The 18,002-nt window shown below is 38.1% G+C and overlaps 1 protein-coding gene and 17 non-coding genes across 18 annotated transcripts; all 18 read left to right on the top strand.

Moving 5' to 3' along the window:
- The first annotated feature begins 3,037 nt into the window (after positions 1 to 3,037).
- Positions 3,038 to 14,685, top strand: LOC117302094. The gene is made up of 5 exons (XM_033785890.1): positions 3,038 to 3,361; positions 9,021 to 9,163; positions 11,929 to 12,225; positions 12,704 to 12,978; positions 13,320 to 14,685. Exons 2-4 carry the CDS (start codon positions 9,073 to 9,075, stop codon positions 12,943 to 12,945), a joined length of 630 nt encoding a protein of 209 aa, XP_033641781.1. The 5' UTR covers positions 3,038 to 3,361; positions 9,021 to 9,072; the 3' UTR covers positions 12,946 to 12,978; positions 13,320 to 14,685.
- A 69-nt stretch (positions 14,686 to 14,754) lies between these two features.
- On the top strand, positions 14,755 to 14,837 carry Trnal-cag. The gene has a single exon. It is a non-coding gene; the product is annotated as a tRNA-Leu (tRNA).
- Positions 14,838 to 14,915: 78 nt separating this feature from the next.
- Positions 14,916 to 14,998, top strand: Trnal-cag. The gene has a single exon. It is a non-coding gene; the product is annotated as a tRNA-Leu (tRNA).
- An 80-nt stretch (positions 14,999 to 15,078) lies between these two features.
- Positions 15,079 to 15,161, top strand: Trnal-cag. Its single transcript has one exon. It is a non-coding gene; the product is annotated as a tRNA-Leu (tRNA).
- A 78-nt stretch (positions 15,162 to 15,239) lies between these two features.
- Trnal-cag lies at positions 15,240 to 15,322 on the top strand. The gene has a single exon. It is a non-coding gene; the product is annotated as a tRNA-Leu (tRNA).
- Positions 15,323 to 15,402: 80 nt separating this feature from the next.
- On the top strand, positions 15,403 to 15,485 carry Trnal-cag. The gene has a single exon. It is a non-coding gene; the product is annotated as a tRNA-Leu (tRNA).
- A 79-nt stretch (positions 15,486 to 15,564) lies between these two features.
- On the top strand, positions 15,565 to 15,647 carry Trnal-cag. The gene has a single exon. It is a non-coding gene; the product is annotated as a tRNA-Leu (tRNA).
- Positions 15,648 to 15,727: 80 nt separating this feature from the next.
- On the top strand, positions 15,728 to 15,810 carry Trnal-cag. Its single transcript has one exon. It is a non-coding gene; the product is annotated as a tRNA-Leu (tRNA).
- Positions 15,811 to 15,890: 80 nt separating this feature from the next.
- Trnal-cag lies at positions 15,891 to 15,973 on the top strand. The gene has a single exon. It is a non-coding gene; the product is annotated as a tRNA-Leu (tRNA).
- Positions 15,974 to 16,053: 80 nt separating this feature from the next.
- Trnal-cag lies at positions 16,054 to 16,137 on the top strand. The gene has a single exon. It is a non-coding gene; the product is annotated as a tRNA-Leu (tRNA).
- A 78-nt stretch (positions 16,138 to 16,215) lies between these two features.
- On the top strand, positions 16,216 to 16,298 carry Trnal-cag. Its single transcript has one exon. It is a non-coding gene; the product is annotated as a tRNA-Leu (tRNA).
- Positions 16,299 to 16,376: 78 nt separating this feature from the next.
- On the top strand, positions 16,377 to 16,459 carry Trnal-cag. The gene has a single exon. It is a non-coding gene; the product is annotated as a tRNA-Leu (tRNA).
- An 80-nt stretch (positions 16,460 to 16,539) lies between these two features.
- Trnal-cag lies at positions 16,540 to 16,622 on the top strand. Its single transcript has one exon. It is a non-coding gene; the product is annotated as a tRNA-Leu (tRNA).
- A 78-nt stretch (positions 16,623 to 16,700) lies between these two features.
- On the top strand, positions 16,701 to 16,783 carry Trnal-cag. The gene has a single exon. It is a non-coding gene; the product is annotated as a tRNA-Leu (tRNA).
- A 78-nt stretch (positions 16,784 to 16,861) lies between these two features.
- Positions 16,862 to 16,944, top strand: Trnal-cag. Its single transcript has one exon. It is a non-coding gene; the product is annotated as a tRNA-Leu (tRNA).
- Positions 16,945 to 17,022: 78 nt separating this feature from the next.
- Positions 17,023 to 17,105, top strand: Trnal-cag. The gene has a single exon. It is a non-coding gene; the product is annotated as a tRNA-Leu (tRNA).
- An 80-nt stretch (positions 17,106 to 17,185) lies between these two features.
- Trnal-cag lies at positions 17,186 to 17,268 on the top strand. The gene has a single exon. It is a non-coding gene; the product is annotated as a tRNA-Leu (tRNA).
- An 80-nt stretch (positions 17,269 to 17,348) lies between these two features.
- On the top strand, positions 17,349 to 17,431 carry Trnal-cag. The gene has a single exon. It is a non-coding gene; the product is annotated as a tRNA-Leu (tRNA).
- Positions 17,432 to 18,002: the final 571 nt, after the last annotated feature.

The raw sequence follows: 18,002 nt of genomic DNA on the forward strand, positions 1-18,002 counted from the left end.
TTATTTATCAAGGGTCATGTTGTCGATGTTTAGAGCGAAGTAACTTATCTCGGCGTAATGGATGTTTTAACAGACGTGGCTAATTATTTTTTGTGTAGATAAACTGTCTAGTTTTTAGCCACTGAACTCACAGCCAAAACAACGTGTCACGTGTGTTGTTTCCGCAAATGACAGAGGTGTTAAAATGTCCGGCTCGAGTATAATCATAGTATAACCATGCTATTATGGTTAAATCATAGCATAACTTAGCTTGTATGTTTAATGAAAGTAGTAACTCAGAAATAGATCAGCTGAAAGAAAACGGTCAAATTAACATTTTGTCACCACCTTCCTTCCCGAGATAAGTAAGACTGAAATTTCAGAGACCTTTGTGCAAAGTTTTTTTCTGTAAAAAGACAACCAGGGTATCACCTCATGAACTTTTAAAATGAGGAGGACGGTGAAGCGTATTTTCACAGGAATGCTAATGGGGGTCAACGCTCCTGTAGGCCCCACTAAATTACTCACCATCGAGACGGTCAAATTTCAGTTTACCTTTCCACTCTTCGTGATTTACCGCGGTGTTTGTTGTCAATCAGAAGTTTCTCTAAAGGAGAGGATGAAAGTCTCAAGAGCAACTTCAAGAGATCGATGGCGCTCTTTCCAATTAATGTATTCTTGTCTAGGGGAAAGTTGTATGGTAAATTCTGTGCGATGTGGCCGTCGGTTAGACCCTTGGCAATGCAACGGGATCAAATTATGGTCTCTGAATTAACTCGGGAGCTTCGGAATTTAGTTTTAACTTAATACACAACTAATGTTGTTATAAAAACACTTGGATTCATGTCATCAATCATTTATGTTTTTAGACAAATTATCGGATTGAATTTATACCGGACCATTTTTGATCAGATGTTTACGTCACTAATAATAATATTGTCATTGATTATTCAAGAATGATGTGCTCGTTCCAGTTGGTTGTTGCGCAAAGGGGATTCTTATAGCCGTCAAAATAACACCCTGGCCACCATTAGGGGAACTGAAAATATTGATCAGGGTTCTGTCTTAAAGGTCGAAGAACCTTGTTACATTGGATCGGATATTGGGGAGATTATGGCGCGAAGGCAGCAAAAGCAATAGGAGACTTTCCAACGCTAGGTGGCAGCAGACATACCGGGTAAATTTCCATTGTTTACGTAGTTCTGAACATGCGCATAATTCTGAGAACAATGGATTTACCCGGTAAGTCTGCTGCCCTCTATCGTCCCAGAAAGTCTCCCATTGAATCCTTACATTATGACGTCACAAGCCCAAAACAGCGCCCCGACTGATGGAGCTCCCTTTCGTACACGCGTGTATGTTTTGCATGGACCTCGGCGGTTGATTGTTATGGCTACATCAAAGTGAACAAGTGATGTTTGCATTGTGTCTCACCATCTCATTGAACAAACTTGTCCAGAGTTGCATGCACTTGCTTCAACGGGGGTGACTTAATTACCTCACAGAACCGAAATTTATAAATTCGAGTCTTCATCAGGGAACTGTCATTTTGCAGCTGAGGCGAATAGCGCCCGCTACCGGCAAGTAGATTGGAAACCGTGTCATTAGTCAGTGTATCGTTGCTTGTTCTGAGTCTCGCACGCTGTAAATAAAGTATACATCTAAATAAAACTTGAGTTTGTCGTGTTGCTTATTACCGATGTGTTAACCTTCACGGAAATATCTGTGTGGATAAACCTTTTAACAAAATGGATATTCATGATTGTTTAGGTAAGCCTCCACTGCCATTGGTTGAATCACATAATGGTCAGGTTGCCATGGTTTCTTTCATTGCTTCAACCTCTACGACCCTGGTACGAATCACGATAGGTCACTAGACATAGATTGGATGTCCAGTCCCTACCTGACTGACTGTGTGGGTTTCCCTGGAATAGTTCCGTACAAAATAAAAACTTTAGAACAGAGAGATAGGTGTAAAAAAATACATGTGGAAAGATTACAGTATACTATTTACACTCTTTATAAAACACCGCTAAACTTTATTTAACTTTATTTAAAAGAAATTCTAGAACTCAAAGGCTAAAGACTCAAGGTTAATGGATAACAATGATATTAACCACATATTACCTTGAAGAATGCAAGTATATTCGCCTTAGAGTGTGTAGGGCTAAGACACCTTTAAGATCAAAGTGCACACATCCCCTAGGCATCTTCAATCTCATATTCAGCAACCTGCCCTCTGATGTTATTTTGAATAATTAAAGAAGAACACATCAACTTTAATAATACATTACTAGATGAATTGTTAAGTACATCACAACCTCGTGCCCAAGAACCACATCGTTCCCGTGAATAATGTAAATAACCCTGTTTCACATAATTGCTGAAAACGGCGCCGAGATTTTAAAACAAAGCACATACTAAAAATAATAATGACCGTATTTTGATAACGCGCCTTTGGCAAAATAGTTATGATGCTTACCAGAAAAAGAATATCATACAAAAAGTGTCATTAGACTTGTACTGTTTGTGACTGGTATCCTGCTTATTTTTGCTTAGCAGAAACATTCTGCTGAAGCAGGTCTTTGAAAGTGTCTTCTTATGGGAGACATCAAAGTGTAACCATACATGGTGTGACCTTGTAACCCAATTACTCATTAAGACGATCATTTCGAACTAAAACATAATGGCCTTGAAATTGGGACACCAGAACGGTGCATTACGCTATTAACCTATGGAAATTTAGGCAGTCTATTAGACACGTTAAAGGTGTCTCTAAAATAATGTGGCACCGTATTGCACTATGGGATGATCGTAGCCCTGAATAACTTAATAACCATAACCTTCAATGGTGATGGGCTTAATAATCTTGACTTGTACAAGTCTAGCTAAACATCGCCATGAGCCCAATTAGAGACGACAAGCAACTTGGCGCGCTTTCAAGCGTAAGGCAAACGAGAGGCCCGTTCCGACAGCTGCTGCTAACTGCATAAACGGGTTCAAGTTCCATCATGAAGTGGTGGGACTGGTACAAGTCTAGCACGCCCATCTCCACGCATCTCTGATGAGGCAAAACCATGGAGATATAATAGCGACATGTCTGAAACCCAGTTGAAGCTTGGAGTACCGTAGTGAATTTCAAGCAGGAAGAGGGCTTTCGTTTCACGTCTATGATGAACGCTTTGCTATGATGCTGATAGGTTAACCGCATAGCGTTCTCAATTCTCCCTTTCAACCGTTTGTAAGTGGGATCTCTGTACCGGCTCTAAAAGCTACATTTTGTAGAACTCCGAGATTCACCATCACAGTCACCGTGCCGCTCTGGTAAACCCTGCCGTGTAATTCACCATTAGCACCGGGTGGGCCCTCTCCGGCGTAATACGTAAGTGGTAGGACATAATTATTAGCGGCATTTCTTTGTTCGGGATGCAGTAACAATGCACTCACCGCTTTTGACTATTTGCCTGTAAGTGAGAGTCACTTTGAACTCTTTTCATATTTAGATTTATTTTGTCAATCAATTAGATGGAATGTTATTCACTGCACGGATAAATTCATGTTCAGCAGCGGTTTCTGAATAATTGCTACAAGTACATACGTTGTCGTTGTCACTCAATCTCAATACCGTCATTTTCAAATGAATTTCCGCTCTTAACTTTTATTAAAATATTGCCGTGTGAGTGTTGTGCTTTTGACTAAAGATAAAATCTTTCAAATTGAAGTTTCTAATTTGTGTATACACCATCCACCCCACAGGGGAAATAATGCTTTCAAACCTTTTAACGTGATAGGCATTCTACAGGTTGGGAAGGGTACAATTTATTGTTTAATTCGATAAATTGGAATCTACTGATTATGGCGTTTATTTTAGAACCATTTTTTTCTGTGAACTATTTCCCTCCGAAATAAAAGTCTTAAGCACAGCTGATTTTAGTGGTAACAACCAAAATCCAGGACAAGCTGAAAACGTATAAACGGTCTTCACTATTTTCATCTGACTCAGACAGCGGAATAAGCCCGCATTTTCGCAGGTTTATAAATTCATGGTTGAACACACACTCCATGAATTGTAGCTGTGACTACTATAGCAATAACGTTTAATACCCTTCAAACACGACAGCTTTCATGAGCTAGCCATAATAATTAATGAACAAAAAATCGCTACATTTCGGATTTATCTAAGCCGTTTACTGCTTCGCGTAACGTAAAGACAATCTTTAATGAATGTGTACAAATCCAGTTTCTTAAAAAAAATCGGCCAATTCAGAGCGTTATAAAAAAGAATTTCTATCAGAATAAAAATTAATGGGCACAATACTCTGCCACATAAATTGAAACAGAAGAATAAAACACAATGATATAAATAAAGGCTATATATAATTTATGTTTCAGGGTATTGTGCACTGTTTTTGCTGTCAGTTGTTAGCAACTTGTTCCATTTTGACCGACATATTGATCAAAAGATTCACCAGGTTTCTGCGTTCACTGGTGGCCATCGAATCCATCATAATTATGACACTTGCTTTCCAAACAATATTTTGGCGAAACTGACAAGCATGGACAGATTGTGAAGCTGCAAAGTTAACTCTCGAACCGGAATGGTTTCCCTGGTGACCACTTTAAATGCCAAACATATGACATTATTTTTTAGTGGCGGTCGGGAATGGTCTACGCTTGGTTGGGTGCTCATGCAAACTGATGACATTTATATGTCATACATTTACGGGGGCAGCCGTTGTTATGGTTGTTCATAAAGGCAATCTTTAAGGTCAGCCAGGTAATGCAGTATTTTAACTTTTTCGATAGTCAGCCATTGCTTTCTTTTCCAAATGTTCATAATTATTGTAGGAACCTTAGGGGCATATGGCACCCAGAGTATTACGGTCGGGTGTGTACCCCATTCTTAAATTCCATTGTCTGTCTTCTCACTCTTTGGACGAATGAAAACATGGCTGGTGTCGAACAAACTAATAATACACGAACTTAATATTTGAGATCAATAATGTCACTCGTGAAAATAAAGTGTTGAATAAGTAACCAGTTCCCAGTTCCCAATTCACCTTTAACATTGATTTCTTATGTAGGCCTTTTAGGCAGGGAATCCGAACACACATCACCGCCATCAACACAGATTAACTGTCTTCAAAATAACTACATACGTAAATGGCAGTACTACAGTTCGAACAATGGTGTTAGTTAGGTCAAAGGTGAACATGACTCAATTCGGATTTGCCGGTAGGCATTCACTGCAGAGCAATATTCACATAAAATATTACATAACTGCACCTTTAAAGAGAACGTATACCTTTGGAGTTTTGAACCGTTCGATTGTTTTAATCCTAAATGTAGATACAAAAAAAAAAACTAACCTGGGAAAATTTAATTTCAAAAGGTGGTTTCGTTTTTGAGATATCGCCGAGAATCCGGACCGGTTTATAGTCCGCGCATATTAGAAAAAAATCATTCGTAATTGGAAACATTTTTCGCAGTAACGTTTCTAAATTCAAATTCGGGGGGATAAAAACCCGATATGGCATTTTCCATAACCAAATTAGTTTGAGGTGAAATGGTTCCCAAAAATGCTTTATACTTTCGAAAGCTGCTGCCAGCTGTACTCCTTGTGTATAGCCAAGTAAGTTTGTATTGCCATTAATTTTAGGAGAAACTACGAAATGTATACAAAATATTCACTTTGAAAAGATTCTTGACCAAGAGTGGATGCTGAAAGTACATTTCCTGAGTTTAAAAAATACCATATGTTAACCATTTTCATATGGCGAAACATGACGTCTGCGCATGATGAACCAAAATGGTTTTTTGTTACCTGGGGTATTTTTACGCGGGCCGGGGAGGAGGCGTGTTGCATATCCGGGAGTTATTATGTGATCAGTTAAAGGTTTCGTGTGATCTAATTAATTTGGATCATTCAGAGTAAGGTTGTCACACTTTCTAAAAAGCAATTAATCTAAGTTAATAGAAAAATACGAACAGGTGACATGTATTGGGATTGTTTGTGAATGTTGGGCTTGGATAGGGCATTTTCAATTTGCAGAGTCAAACAGTTTCAATTGTTTGCAATTTTATTTTTAATTGGAAAATATATAGGGCATGCAGATGATTATGAAGATATGTTTTTTATCTTTAGAGGAAATATTGTTTTTTATTTTGCAAGATCCATAAATATTGCCCTAACCAAACAGATTGCTGACCACGTACCACCGGATTAGTTACAACATGTTGGCATAAAATGACCGTACAATCTCATTACTTCCAATTAATCGCTCAATAATACATGAAGGTCATCAAAGGTCCGTGTTTTACCGGATAAGTTCCGGTTGTCAAAGTAAAAGCCCATGTAAAACCATACGATCCGGTCACTCCGTAACCGTTTTCTCGCCAATCCCGGCCCTTACGGGTTCCTAAACCAATTTGCTTCGATTTTGATGCGACGTGTGATGCTCACGTTATTACACCACTCTCTGCGAACAACACACCCCCCCCCCCACACTCCAACAACCTTTCTTCTTTAAGATGGCAGGAGTGTGGTGACTGTGGGCAGGGTAGAACTTTACCATGGCAACAGATATGCGTGACTAGGATGGTTATGATGAAGTGTTATTTTGAGAACGTCTGCTGGCGGAGCAATGTCTGCTGATTAAACATGCATTGAAGATGCGTCAAGCTGGGTGGACTGTAGTCTCGCTCTGTGATACTGTTAAAGGAATTGTATCAGTTAACCGAAATGCACTGCTGCATCTTCGTCATGCTCCCTGGCGTGGCTCCAAAAGGGGGCCTGCCGTCGATTTCACAAAGAGTTAGGACTCGTCTTATCTCGAGTTAGGACGAGTAACTCGTCCTAACTTAGGATTAATCTAAAGGTCTACATGCTACAGTGCAGGGTTGGGACTCGTCCACGGTCCTAAGTCATAAGATTAATGATTCCTCAGTTAGGAAGTGTTTTGTGAAATCGACGGCTGACTACTTTTCTTTCGATACTCCAAATTTGTTATTTAGATTTGCATAACAGCGCGCCATAAAAGGGCTTTGAAGAATTCGTTTTATATATTAAAAGAGAAACTTATATGAGGCAGAACTGCTCCCCTTCGTTGTTATCGTGTTTTGGTGGTTTCACATGGTATAGATACCCCAAAACAACCAAAGTATACACACGGGGCTAAACTTCTTCCAAACCAGTTAAGTTGGTGTTATTTAATTAATTAATAAATACAAACCTTTTCAAAAAACAAGTTGCATTATAGTCCTTTGTCTTCTTTGAGAAATTTGATTATTTCCCCGGTTTTCATTTGAAGGTGTCAACCTGAGGTCTTAGTACCACCGAATTTATTCCACGATATACTTTTGATATTAAGCATCAGGCAATGCCCTTAAGAAAGTGACATTCGCAAATGTCATGATGTATTCGCAAGAAATGTCATGATTAGGAACAGACGTGCAATTGGGTCATGACATTGACATCACTTCAAGAAACTAAGTCAGAGGAATGAACCAACTGCATTCGTATTTGTAGACAAAAATCCTGTGCCACAAAAATATTTCTTTGTATTCCGTGTCTAAGGTTTAAAGCTATAATTATTATCTTGTAATAAAAAAATAAAAAAGTGAAGGGGATAATGGTCGACCTGATTAAATAGTTGTAGGTAGTGTTCATGTTTTGTGTGATCAATCATGAACTTACAAACCTGCATATTTTGGCCAATTGTGTGAGTCAGGAGATAGTATGAAAGCCAAGCGCAATTGTCCTGAATTTGTATTGTAGCAAACTTTTCTCAACTATGGCTTCATTTTTTAAGTAAGAAATATTTAAAGAAGTTTATTTTTCAATTAAAATACTGTAATCCAGAAAAAAAGACCTTTAGTATTTCTCAAATTGAAAATAGCATCAACAAAAAACAACAACTTAAAACGTACATTAAGCGTTTAAATTTGTTGTTTTTGTTGTTGTTTTTTTTATTATTGTTGTATCATTCCAACCTGTCATGTTATTATCAATCGTATAATCAAGGTTCGGGTCACAAGACCACGGACAGTCTTAGATCTTGCCTTCAGCTCTCCTCAAGTGCGCGGGCGGGAACGCCGTTTATTACGGTCGCTGTTTTTTGATGAATAGCCTTGGTTTTCCGGGATCATAAATTTTGTTAAAAATTGTGTATTGCCGTTGTTCAAACAAATTCCGCCTTGGGAGTACTTGTAATTCAATTCACCCGACCTTGTTTCATAGATAAATAAATTTGTCAAACGGTTATATTATACCCTACCATTTTGCTATATCATATTTAAAGGGAAGGTATATGGTAATCACTCATTGGTTTAGAAAGCCTACATTGCTTTCGACAGTAAACAAACTTCGGATAAACAAATTATTTTAGCATGTAAAAACGTATTTGCATGACATTGTTTTACTAATTTCGTAAAAACTACAGCACCCAAGCATCTAATATTTTAAGGTACACTTTCTACTATCATTATCTTCAAACGGTGTAAGTTTAATGTAAATCTGTGGACATTGTGTTTTGTGTTACAAAAAGTACCAAAATCTTTTAAGTATCGATGGTTATCTAAAGTATCAGTTGTTATGCCCCAAATGTGAATCTGAGAAGCGTTACTTTCGGTAACGCTTCTCAGATTGTGTATTTCCATTAAGGATAATTCTTGCTACGGGTTTTCAGCGATATCTCAAAAACTCGACCAAATGAAAACTTCACAATAATATGCAATAATGTCGTCCGGATAGTATTGCATATAGAGCATGCGACACCGGCAGGCATTTGGGCGAACTATAATAGTGATCCAATAAGCAATCATGCGCCACTAGCTTACTAAATAACTGTGGGTTAGTATTAAATTAGCCCACACCTGTTTCTAAATATCAATACATTATTTAAAGGCCAATGCTTGGTTTGCTGTTTCAACAAAATGCCTTCCAGTAAAAGCCAAAATAGTTATCACATAAACAGTTTTCGTGATATTATTGAAACTTCATTCGTTATCTAGCATGGTTTGGTTGTGTTCACTGTCTCCAGGTTGGCCAACGGGAAATATTCACAGCTAACCGTGTGTTTCTCATTCGGTGGGATGTTTTCTCCAACTCCGGTCCACGTTCTGCTACCTGTGGCTTGGCAGTTACTTGTGACGGTACTGTGCCTTACTGACAGACCAGAGAGAGGTGAGCAATGTGTCTATACATACTCGTCACAAATCCCGGATCAAAATTGTCCCGGGTGAAAATTGTCCCTGATCAATTTTTTTCCCGGGTGAAAACTTTCCCGGATCAAAATTGTCTTGGTGAAAATTTACTCCGATTCTGATCCATTTCTTAGTCAGGCTGATCCACAAATTTGTCAAAAATTTGTTTTTTTTATATTGATGTTTCGATTGACAAACTTCTGGATAATTGTTTACACAGATCGTTGGTCACACTGACCAAGAAATTGGTCAGTGTTATTGGTAATTGGATCCGGGTCAATTCTGACCAAGGACTTTCTAGTTGTGTATTATTTATGTTGATTTGATGTGTTTAATACCCCAGTCACTTTTTCTTCATACGCAAAACACATTTTTTGTACAAACGTTTGCATAAGAATGTCAGCTTTACAGAAATTACGCACGGATTTCATATCATCCTGTGTTAGCCATGTGTTTTACAGGACGCCATAAGCGCCGAATTTCGCAGTAAGCAGATCGAGCCATAATAAGAATCAGTGTTTTTTCTCATCAGGCTGGTTGTACAAAAACAAAATGATTCTTTTTTAATTTAAATCTTCGACTTACGACGTGGAACAAATTAATAATTGAACCAGAGAGGACGAAAATGCCAGGGAAATGAAGGACACGTTAATTATTCATCGCTAAATAAATTTTAGATGATGTGAGGTATAAATAATATATTATATTTTAATATTTTTCATAATAATATTCCCACTTAAAGTGTGATTTCTATTGGTGATGTTTCATAATAATATTCCCATCTAAGTACGATTTTGAGTGGTTTTCAAGTCTTGGGCATTACATGAATCCCTACTTACTGTGAATTAAAGATGTATGTAATATATTTTACATTAGTCGTCAATGTTTAAGAAAAGCGAAAATAAAATCACAGAGCGATGTTTTCAGAAGAGTCGCGTAAATACGTTGTACATGCTAAAATAATAATCGTCTCCTGAAACGAAAATAGTTTCCTTAACATCGTTTTACTCATTTTTCAAAAACTACAGCACCTTAGCAAGTAATATTTTAAGGGAAGCTTTCTATTATCATTATCTTTAAACCGATTACATTTAATGTAAATCTGTGGACATTGGGTTTTGTGTTCTACAAAAGGTTCCAAACCCTTTAAGTGGGGGGAGCAATTTATCCTAGAGCTTACTAGGCCGAGATTGCATTGCTTTCAACCATGCAATTGCTATGCTCTTAAGATGCACAAGACGATTGCTGCAAATTGGTTGCGTTCGTCTTGATGTTGGAGATGAAGAGGTGACGATTAGGTGTTTCCACACAATAATTTAACCACAAAAATACAAATTCTCGGCTTTTGTTTTTAACGTCTACACACAGCTGTTGGCTCCGTGGTGATTTCAAGATGCACCTCTTTTGACTATCTTGGAAAGACTCGTGTTGAGTTTGTTTAGCTTATAAACAGAAAAGCAGGCTCGTTTGGGATTTCAACATAGACGCATACATAATCCATGTAATTCTTCCGTCGTGGTTAATGAACGTTGCCCTTAGCCTAGGGACCTTAATTTTGGTAATTTATATTTCTTTTCAATTCGCACGAGATCCAGGAAGGCAGCTTTATACACAGCGGCATAGAGTAAACACGCGTTTGAATAAAATTTGAAACGCATTGACGCATTTTTCTCACCCTCATTAAATAGCTTTGTTTATTGGTTATTCCTTAAAAACATTGTTTGTACTCTGTTTTCATGAAGTATGGAAATAAATATCAGTTTGAATGAATGAATGAATCAAATTGCAGTAAGTTACATGTTGTGAATCGATTGAATATAGTGCAGTACCTCAGTATCGAGTTTTTTCCTCTCCACCCCCCCCCCCCCTGCTCTACTGTTGATCTCTCGGTTTGTACCATCATGCCATGGAATCCAACGCTTTATAATACCACCTGTCAATCATACTGCACTGCTGTGTGCGTGCTTATGTTTCTTAGCTCCGTTTTAAAGAGCAATATGTTTGGGTATTAAGTTAATTTGCACTGCATCGAGGAAAACTATGTGTTAACCGGATCAAGGGAATAACTGAGGTGTTAAAATCGATACCATGAGTTTTGTCACAAAGTATAGAATAATCTAATCTTTTAATAAAAACGATCGTCGAAAATGCAAAACTAAACCAAATTGTAAAATGTTAGCTGTACAGTTTGACGTTTGAAAACTGAGTCTGCAAGGAGTCCCTTTAATGCAGCCAGCCTATGGACCTATTCAAGAATAAAGAAGCCTCTCTCGCAACCAAATCCAAAGCCCGAAACCCAAACCTCTAAAATAAGGTCCTGTGATCTTCCCTTTAAGATGAGTGTTTTGTCCCTAAATTGGAAACTAATAATGCAATAGACGTCGACTTATTAGTCTCACATAATTGGCAATAATTGTGCATACTGGCGGGGGACATTCATTTTCCGCTTTCGTGAAATTATTAACTAGAGTTGTACAAGTCTTTCGGTGAAAACGCAAAATAATTTCTGATATCATAATTCTCTTCAACGTTACTGTTTTCACCTAGAGTCGTTTTGCCCAATGCTGTCTCTGATTTTTGGACTCTTGTCGTGTTGTACAGAATTTAAAAATCTCTGCCAGTATATCTCTATCCACTTAACCCTTGACGAGTCCTGCTTTGAGTCCGGCCTCATTAAACCAATTATGGCGACTACCAGTTCGATTTACTATAACTCTCATTCCTCGCCATTTTGTTTCTCCGCAGCTATGCCATCGATACCTCTCAACCTCACCCTGGTTCATAACCCTCCACTCTACTACAAGGAAGCCGAGATCAGCTGGTCTCCGGGGAATCCCCATGAACCCTTAACCGATTACATCATCGTCAACAGAGCCGAGGGGAGCGACACCAAAGCCGTGACCCGCATTGACCCCGAGTATACGTCATTCACATTGAAGGATTTAAAAGAAAAGACGAAGTATGTTGTGTACGTCAAGGCGGCTATTGGGAACGACCACAGCGAGGGCAGCTCCAAACTAGAGTTTAACACCCAAAGTAAAAGTACGTGAGTTAGATTAGATTAAATTAGATTAGATTAAATTAGATTGGATTAGACTATAACGTTATTCATCTATCATCAAGGGGAAATTTAGAATGGCCTTAAAAAATGCAACCAAAAAAGGGTGGCTTTAGTTAGCTAGTTAGCTTACCTGGTAAGCCATATATAAAGAATTTAAAATAGGGTCATTCATGAAAAGTAAAACTTTCTATACCAGTGTTTAATTTCATAAATTTCACCCTTCATAGCTGGAGAAGGCCTTTTGCTATTGAATGTTGCCACCATTCTGCACTTTAATGGGAGACTTTCGAACGCTAGGTGGCAGCAGACTGACTTGGTAAATGTCCATTGTTTCTGTTGTTCTGAGCACGAGCACATAAACCAAGAATAATGGATTTACCAGGTAAGTCTGCTGCCACCTAGCGTCTTCAAAGTCCCCCATTATTTAAAAACAATACTGTTTCCTTTTACCACCGCTAGGGGGCCTCCACCGCACCTTCACAACGACTGCAGCAGACATTCTAATCCTCCTGATGGTTCTGGCGGTCTGGTTTGGCGCCCTCTCTCTCTTTATACGCACCTGGAGGAAAAAGATGAACGGTCACGTGTCACAATCTTCCAGCAACGCGGGGACCCCGGTACGCCTGCGCAGTCGGTACAGGAAACCATGGATGTGGTCACAAAAGCGCCGTCCGGACCACCGTGGATACCCGATGACATGATATGATGACGTCACATCTAGGTACTATTGTCTGGTAAGCTGAACGCCTTGTTAAAAAAAATTCAAATCTTACCATTCTGTTCAAGTAAATGGGGTTCCTTTGAGACAGCGGCCAAGTCTATGTTGTCCTTAATCCATAGGATAAACGACCTTTCCCTAAAGGCCAATTAAACTTTAATTTATGGGGGTTTTCGGGCGTATTCTTAGGTCAAGGGAAAAGGGATTTTAACGAAATTTCCAACACAAAGTAATTTAAAAGATGCTTAATTAACAACTTGGTAATCGGCAGTGTAACGCACTTTGGGTAAAGTAAAACATTATTATGCCTTGTTCATAATTTTTGAGAGGTTCTGACAGTTTTTTTTCATATTTCAGCTGAGGATATTAATTAACGGAGTCTTGTTGATTTGAACGTCTCTGTCTACCATTCGGTTTGCCGTTGGAGGAATCGTGACAGGTGCTGAGGCTAGTTAGCACCGCGACGTTGAGGGCGTTGATCATTTCGACGTTGATGACGGTGTTTATGTCGCCGTTGAGGGCGTCAGTTTTACGGAGGAAATGGATATTACAACTTTGAGGTCTTGATGATGGATATGAATTGCAATTACGGTCGACGGTGCCTAATTAACCTTTCATTAATATAATAATGCTAATCATCTTTGGTAACTGCCTGCAGTATTCAGCGTCTTTAACTTTCCAAACGTCACAAGCAGTACGATGCTTTTGAATCAGTGCGCCCTCCCGAAAATCAGTCCACTCTGACTGGGAAACTGTATGTGTTTCTTCAGCAGCATGAAGTTGAATATTGATTCTACTCGATAAACCGTTTTTAAGAGGTAGAACAGTTAAGCAACGAGAGAGAACAATACCTACTCTGACAGATGTCATCGGTGACATTATGATTGGAAGGAATTGAGGAAATGCGCCCTCTGTAAAGACATGTTTCGGCAGGTAAATAATGCCCTTTGTTGATTGGTTAGCCCAAACATCTGACGTCACACGATCGAAGCTCGTGATTAACGCCCGATACCGGCTTTTATAAAGCCTAGCAGTTACCGACCAGATGTATTTTTGACCTTGCATGCCATAATAGTGTGTGGATTATAAAATGATTCAAAATGTGGTCTTTTGTGGATATTCTATGTTTCATTGGGGATAAAAATTATAACAAGATTGATCATTTATTTCATTTTCAATTCATGACGCAACATGACTGAAATCTGTTTTGGCTCACTATGTTCGTGTCCATTTTGATCGGTTGAGAGAGCACTGTTAACATTTACTCATTTAATTGATTTATGAATACTCGAAACTTTGTAAAAAAGTGAATTGTAGTAATACAAATATTTAACACTTTAACACTCCGTATTTTCTTATAAACGAACATTTCGAACTTGTATGATTAACTTTTTAAGAAAGTTGAAATTTTGTCTGAAAAGGAAATCTCTGCATCAAATGTTTTACTATTCTCAAATAGTTAAACAAATAACTAAATGACAATCTCTTCGCCCTTCACTGCTAAAAACACTTTAATTATGTATGATTATAAAACACACGTAATTTTCATCACATCTTTAGTCCAAAAAACCATGAATTGCTACATAAGATGCATTTTTGAATGTCGCTAGTGATTTTTTAATTACATTCTTTGTATGGTAGTCTGGATAGCGATCCTGATCTCTTGCTTCGTGGATCTGTGAATAAAATAAAATAAAACAACATAAAATGTTTTAATAAATCACGTACCTGTCTTTTGTTAAGTATGTTATTATTTTTGTTATATGCATTTAACAAGGCCAAGAAACAACCAGTCAGGATGGCCGAGAGGTCTAAGGCGCTACGTTCAGGTCGTAGTCTACTCTGTAGGCGTGGGTTCGAATCCCACTTCTGACAAAATAGTTTTAGATTTTTGGTATAATAAAATAAAAAGTGCAAAATTATTGTTTTAAAAACAAAGATAATAACCAACAAGTCAGGATGGCCGAGCGGTCTAAGGCGCTACGTTCAGGTCGTAGTCTACTCTGTAGGCGTGGGTTCGAATCCCACTTCTGACAAAGTTAGTTTTTGGTTTTCTTTTATAATAAAATAAAAAGTGCAAAATTATTGTTTTAAACACAAATATAATAACCAACAAGTCAGGATGGCCGAGCGGTCTAAGGCGCTACGTTCAGGTCGTAGTCTACTCTGTAGGCGTGGGTTCGAATCCCACTTCTGACAAAATAGTTTTAGATTTTTGGTATAATAAAATAAAAAGTGCAAAATTATTGTTTTAAAAACAAAGATAATAACCAACAAGTCAGGATGGCCGAGCGGTCTAAGGCGCTACGTTCAGGTCGTAGTCTACTCTGTAGGCGTGGGTTCGAATCCCACTTCTGACAAAGTTAGTTTTTGGTTTTCTTTTATAATAAAATAAAAAGTGCAAAATTATTGTTTTAAAAACAAAGATAATAACCAACAAGTCAGGATGGCCGAGCGGTCTAAGGCGCTACGTTCAGGTCGTAGTCTACTCTGTAGGCGTGGGTTCGAATCCCACTTCTGACAAAGTTAGTTTTTGGTTTTCTTTTATAATAAATAAAAAGTGCAAAATTATTGTTTTAAAAACAAAGATAATAACCAACAAGTCAGGATGGCCGAGCGGTCTAAGGCGCTACGTTCAGGTCGTAGTCTACTCTGTAGGCGTGGGTTCGAATCCCACTTCTGACAAAGTTAGTTTTTGGTTTTCTTTTATAAAAAAATAAAAAGTGCAAAATTATTGTTTTAAAAACAAAGATAATAACCAACAAGTCAGGATGGCCGAGTGGTCTAAGGCGCTACGTTCAGGTCGTAGTCTACTCTGTAGGCGTGGGTTCGAATCCCACTTCTGACAAAGTTAGTTTTTGGTTTTCTTTTATAATAAAATAAAAAGTGCAAAATTATTGTTTTAAAAACAAAGATAATAACCAACAAGTCAGGATGGCCGAGCGGTCTAAGGCGCTACGTTCAGGTTGTAGTCTACTCTGTAGGCGTCGGTTCGAATCCCACTTCTGACAAAGTTAGTTTTTGGTTTTCTTTTATAATAAAATAAAAAGTGCAAAATTATTGTTTTAAAAACAAAGATAATAACCAACAAGTCAGGATGGCCGGAGCGGTCTAAGGCGCTACGTTCAGGTCGTAGTCTACTCTGTAGGCGTGGGTTCGAATCCCACGTCTGACAAAACAGTTTTAGATTTTTGGTATAATAAAATAATAAGTGAAAAATTATTGTTTTAAAAACAAAGATAACAAACAACCAGTCAGGATGGCCGAGCGGTCTAAGGTGCTACGTTCAGGTCGTACTCTACTCTGTAGGCGTGGGTTCGAATCCCACTCCTGACAAAAAAGTTTTAGATTTTTGGTATAATAAAATAAACAGTGCAAAATTATTGTTTTAAAAACAAAGATAATAAACAACAAGTCAGGATGGCCGAGCGGTCTAAGGCGCTACGTTCAGGTCGTAGTCTACTCTGTAGGCGTGGGTTCGAATCCCACTTCTGACAAAGTTAGTTTTTGGTTTTCTTTTATAATAAAATAAACAGTGCAAAATTATTGTTTTAAAAACAAAGATAATAATCAACAAGTCAGGATGGCCGAGTGGTCTAAGGCGCTACGTTCAGGTCGTACTCTACTCTCTAGGCGTGGGTTCGAATCCCACTTCTGACAAAATAGTTTTAGATTTTTGGTATAATAAAATAAAAAGTGCAAAATTATTGTTTTAAACACAAATATAATAAACAACAAGTCAGGATGGCCGAGCGGTCTAAGGCGCTACGTTCAGGTCGTAGTGTACTCTGGAGGCGTGGGTTCGAATCCCACTCCTGACAAAACAGTTTTAGATTTTTGGTATATTAAAATAAAAAGTGCAAAATTATTGTTTTAAAAACAAAGATAATAATCAACAAGTCAGGATGGCCGAGCGGTCTAAGGCGCTACGTTCAGGTCGTACTCTACTCTGTAGGCGTGGGTTCGAATCCCACTCCTGACAAAATAGTTTTAGATTTTTGGTATAATAAAATAAAAAGTGCAAAATTATTGTTTTAAAAAAAAAGATAATAATCAACAAGTCAGGATGGCCGAGCGGTCTAAGGTGCTACGTTCAGGTCGTAGTCTACTCTGTAGGCGTGGGTTCGAATCCCACTCCTGACAAAGTTAGTTTTTGGTTTTCTTTTATAATAAAATAAAAAGTGCAAAATTATTGTTTTAAAAACAAGGATAAGACTCAACAAGTCAGGATGGCCGAGCGGTCTAAGGCGCTACGTTCAGGTCGTAGTCTACTCTGTAGGCGTGGGTTCGAATCCCACTCCTGACAAAGTTAGTTTTTGGTTTTCTTTTATAATAAAATAAAAAGTGCAAAATTATTGTTTTAAAAACAAAGATAATAAACAACAAGTCAGGATGGCCGAGCGGTCTAAGGCGCTACGTTCAGGTCGTAGTCTACTCTGTAGGCGTGGGTTCGAATCCCACTTCTGACAAAATAGTTTTAGATTTTTGGTATAATAAAATAAAAATGTGCACAAATATTGTTTTAAAACAAAGACAATAACGAACAACTCAGGATGGCGGAGTGGTCTAAGGCGCTACGGCCAGTTCGTAGTCACCTCTGTAGGCGTGGGTTCGACTCCCACTTCTGTCAAACAATTTGGTTTCTACTTCACTCACTATATTTGACGAATAGAAAATTTGTCTAATGTTCCACTTTCCAGTTTTGTTTTTAATTATTTATCGAAATAACCAATCGATACATATTACCAAACGACTATTGTTCACTGCCTCGAAATCAGGCCAGGTGCATTGGGTTTCAATTCATACAAATATTATCGATTTTTGATTATAGTTTTGTTCGGAGAAAAACAAAGTATAGAATGTAACATTGATGTTTCAACAATGGTCGTTTCGATTGGATTGTACTGTTGTTGTATAAATGGGATGCTATTGATGACGAAATAGGTTGAACGTATGCTTGTTTAGGACGGTATTGAAATAGTTCTTTTCGAAATCTGCTTTTCCCGAATAAAAATAGACTAGATCCACGTCACGATTGTC

This window comes from Asterias rubens, chromosome 18 (genome assembly GCF_902459465.1).
Source record: "Asterias rubens chromosome 18, eAstRub1.3, whole genome shotgun sequence".
NCBI lineage: Eukaryota > Metazoa > Echinodermata > Asteroidea > Forcipulatida > Asteriidae > Asterias > Asterias rubens.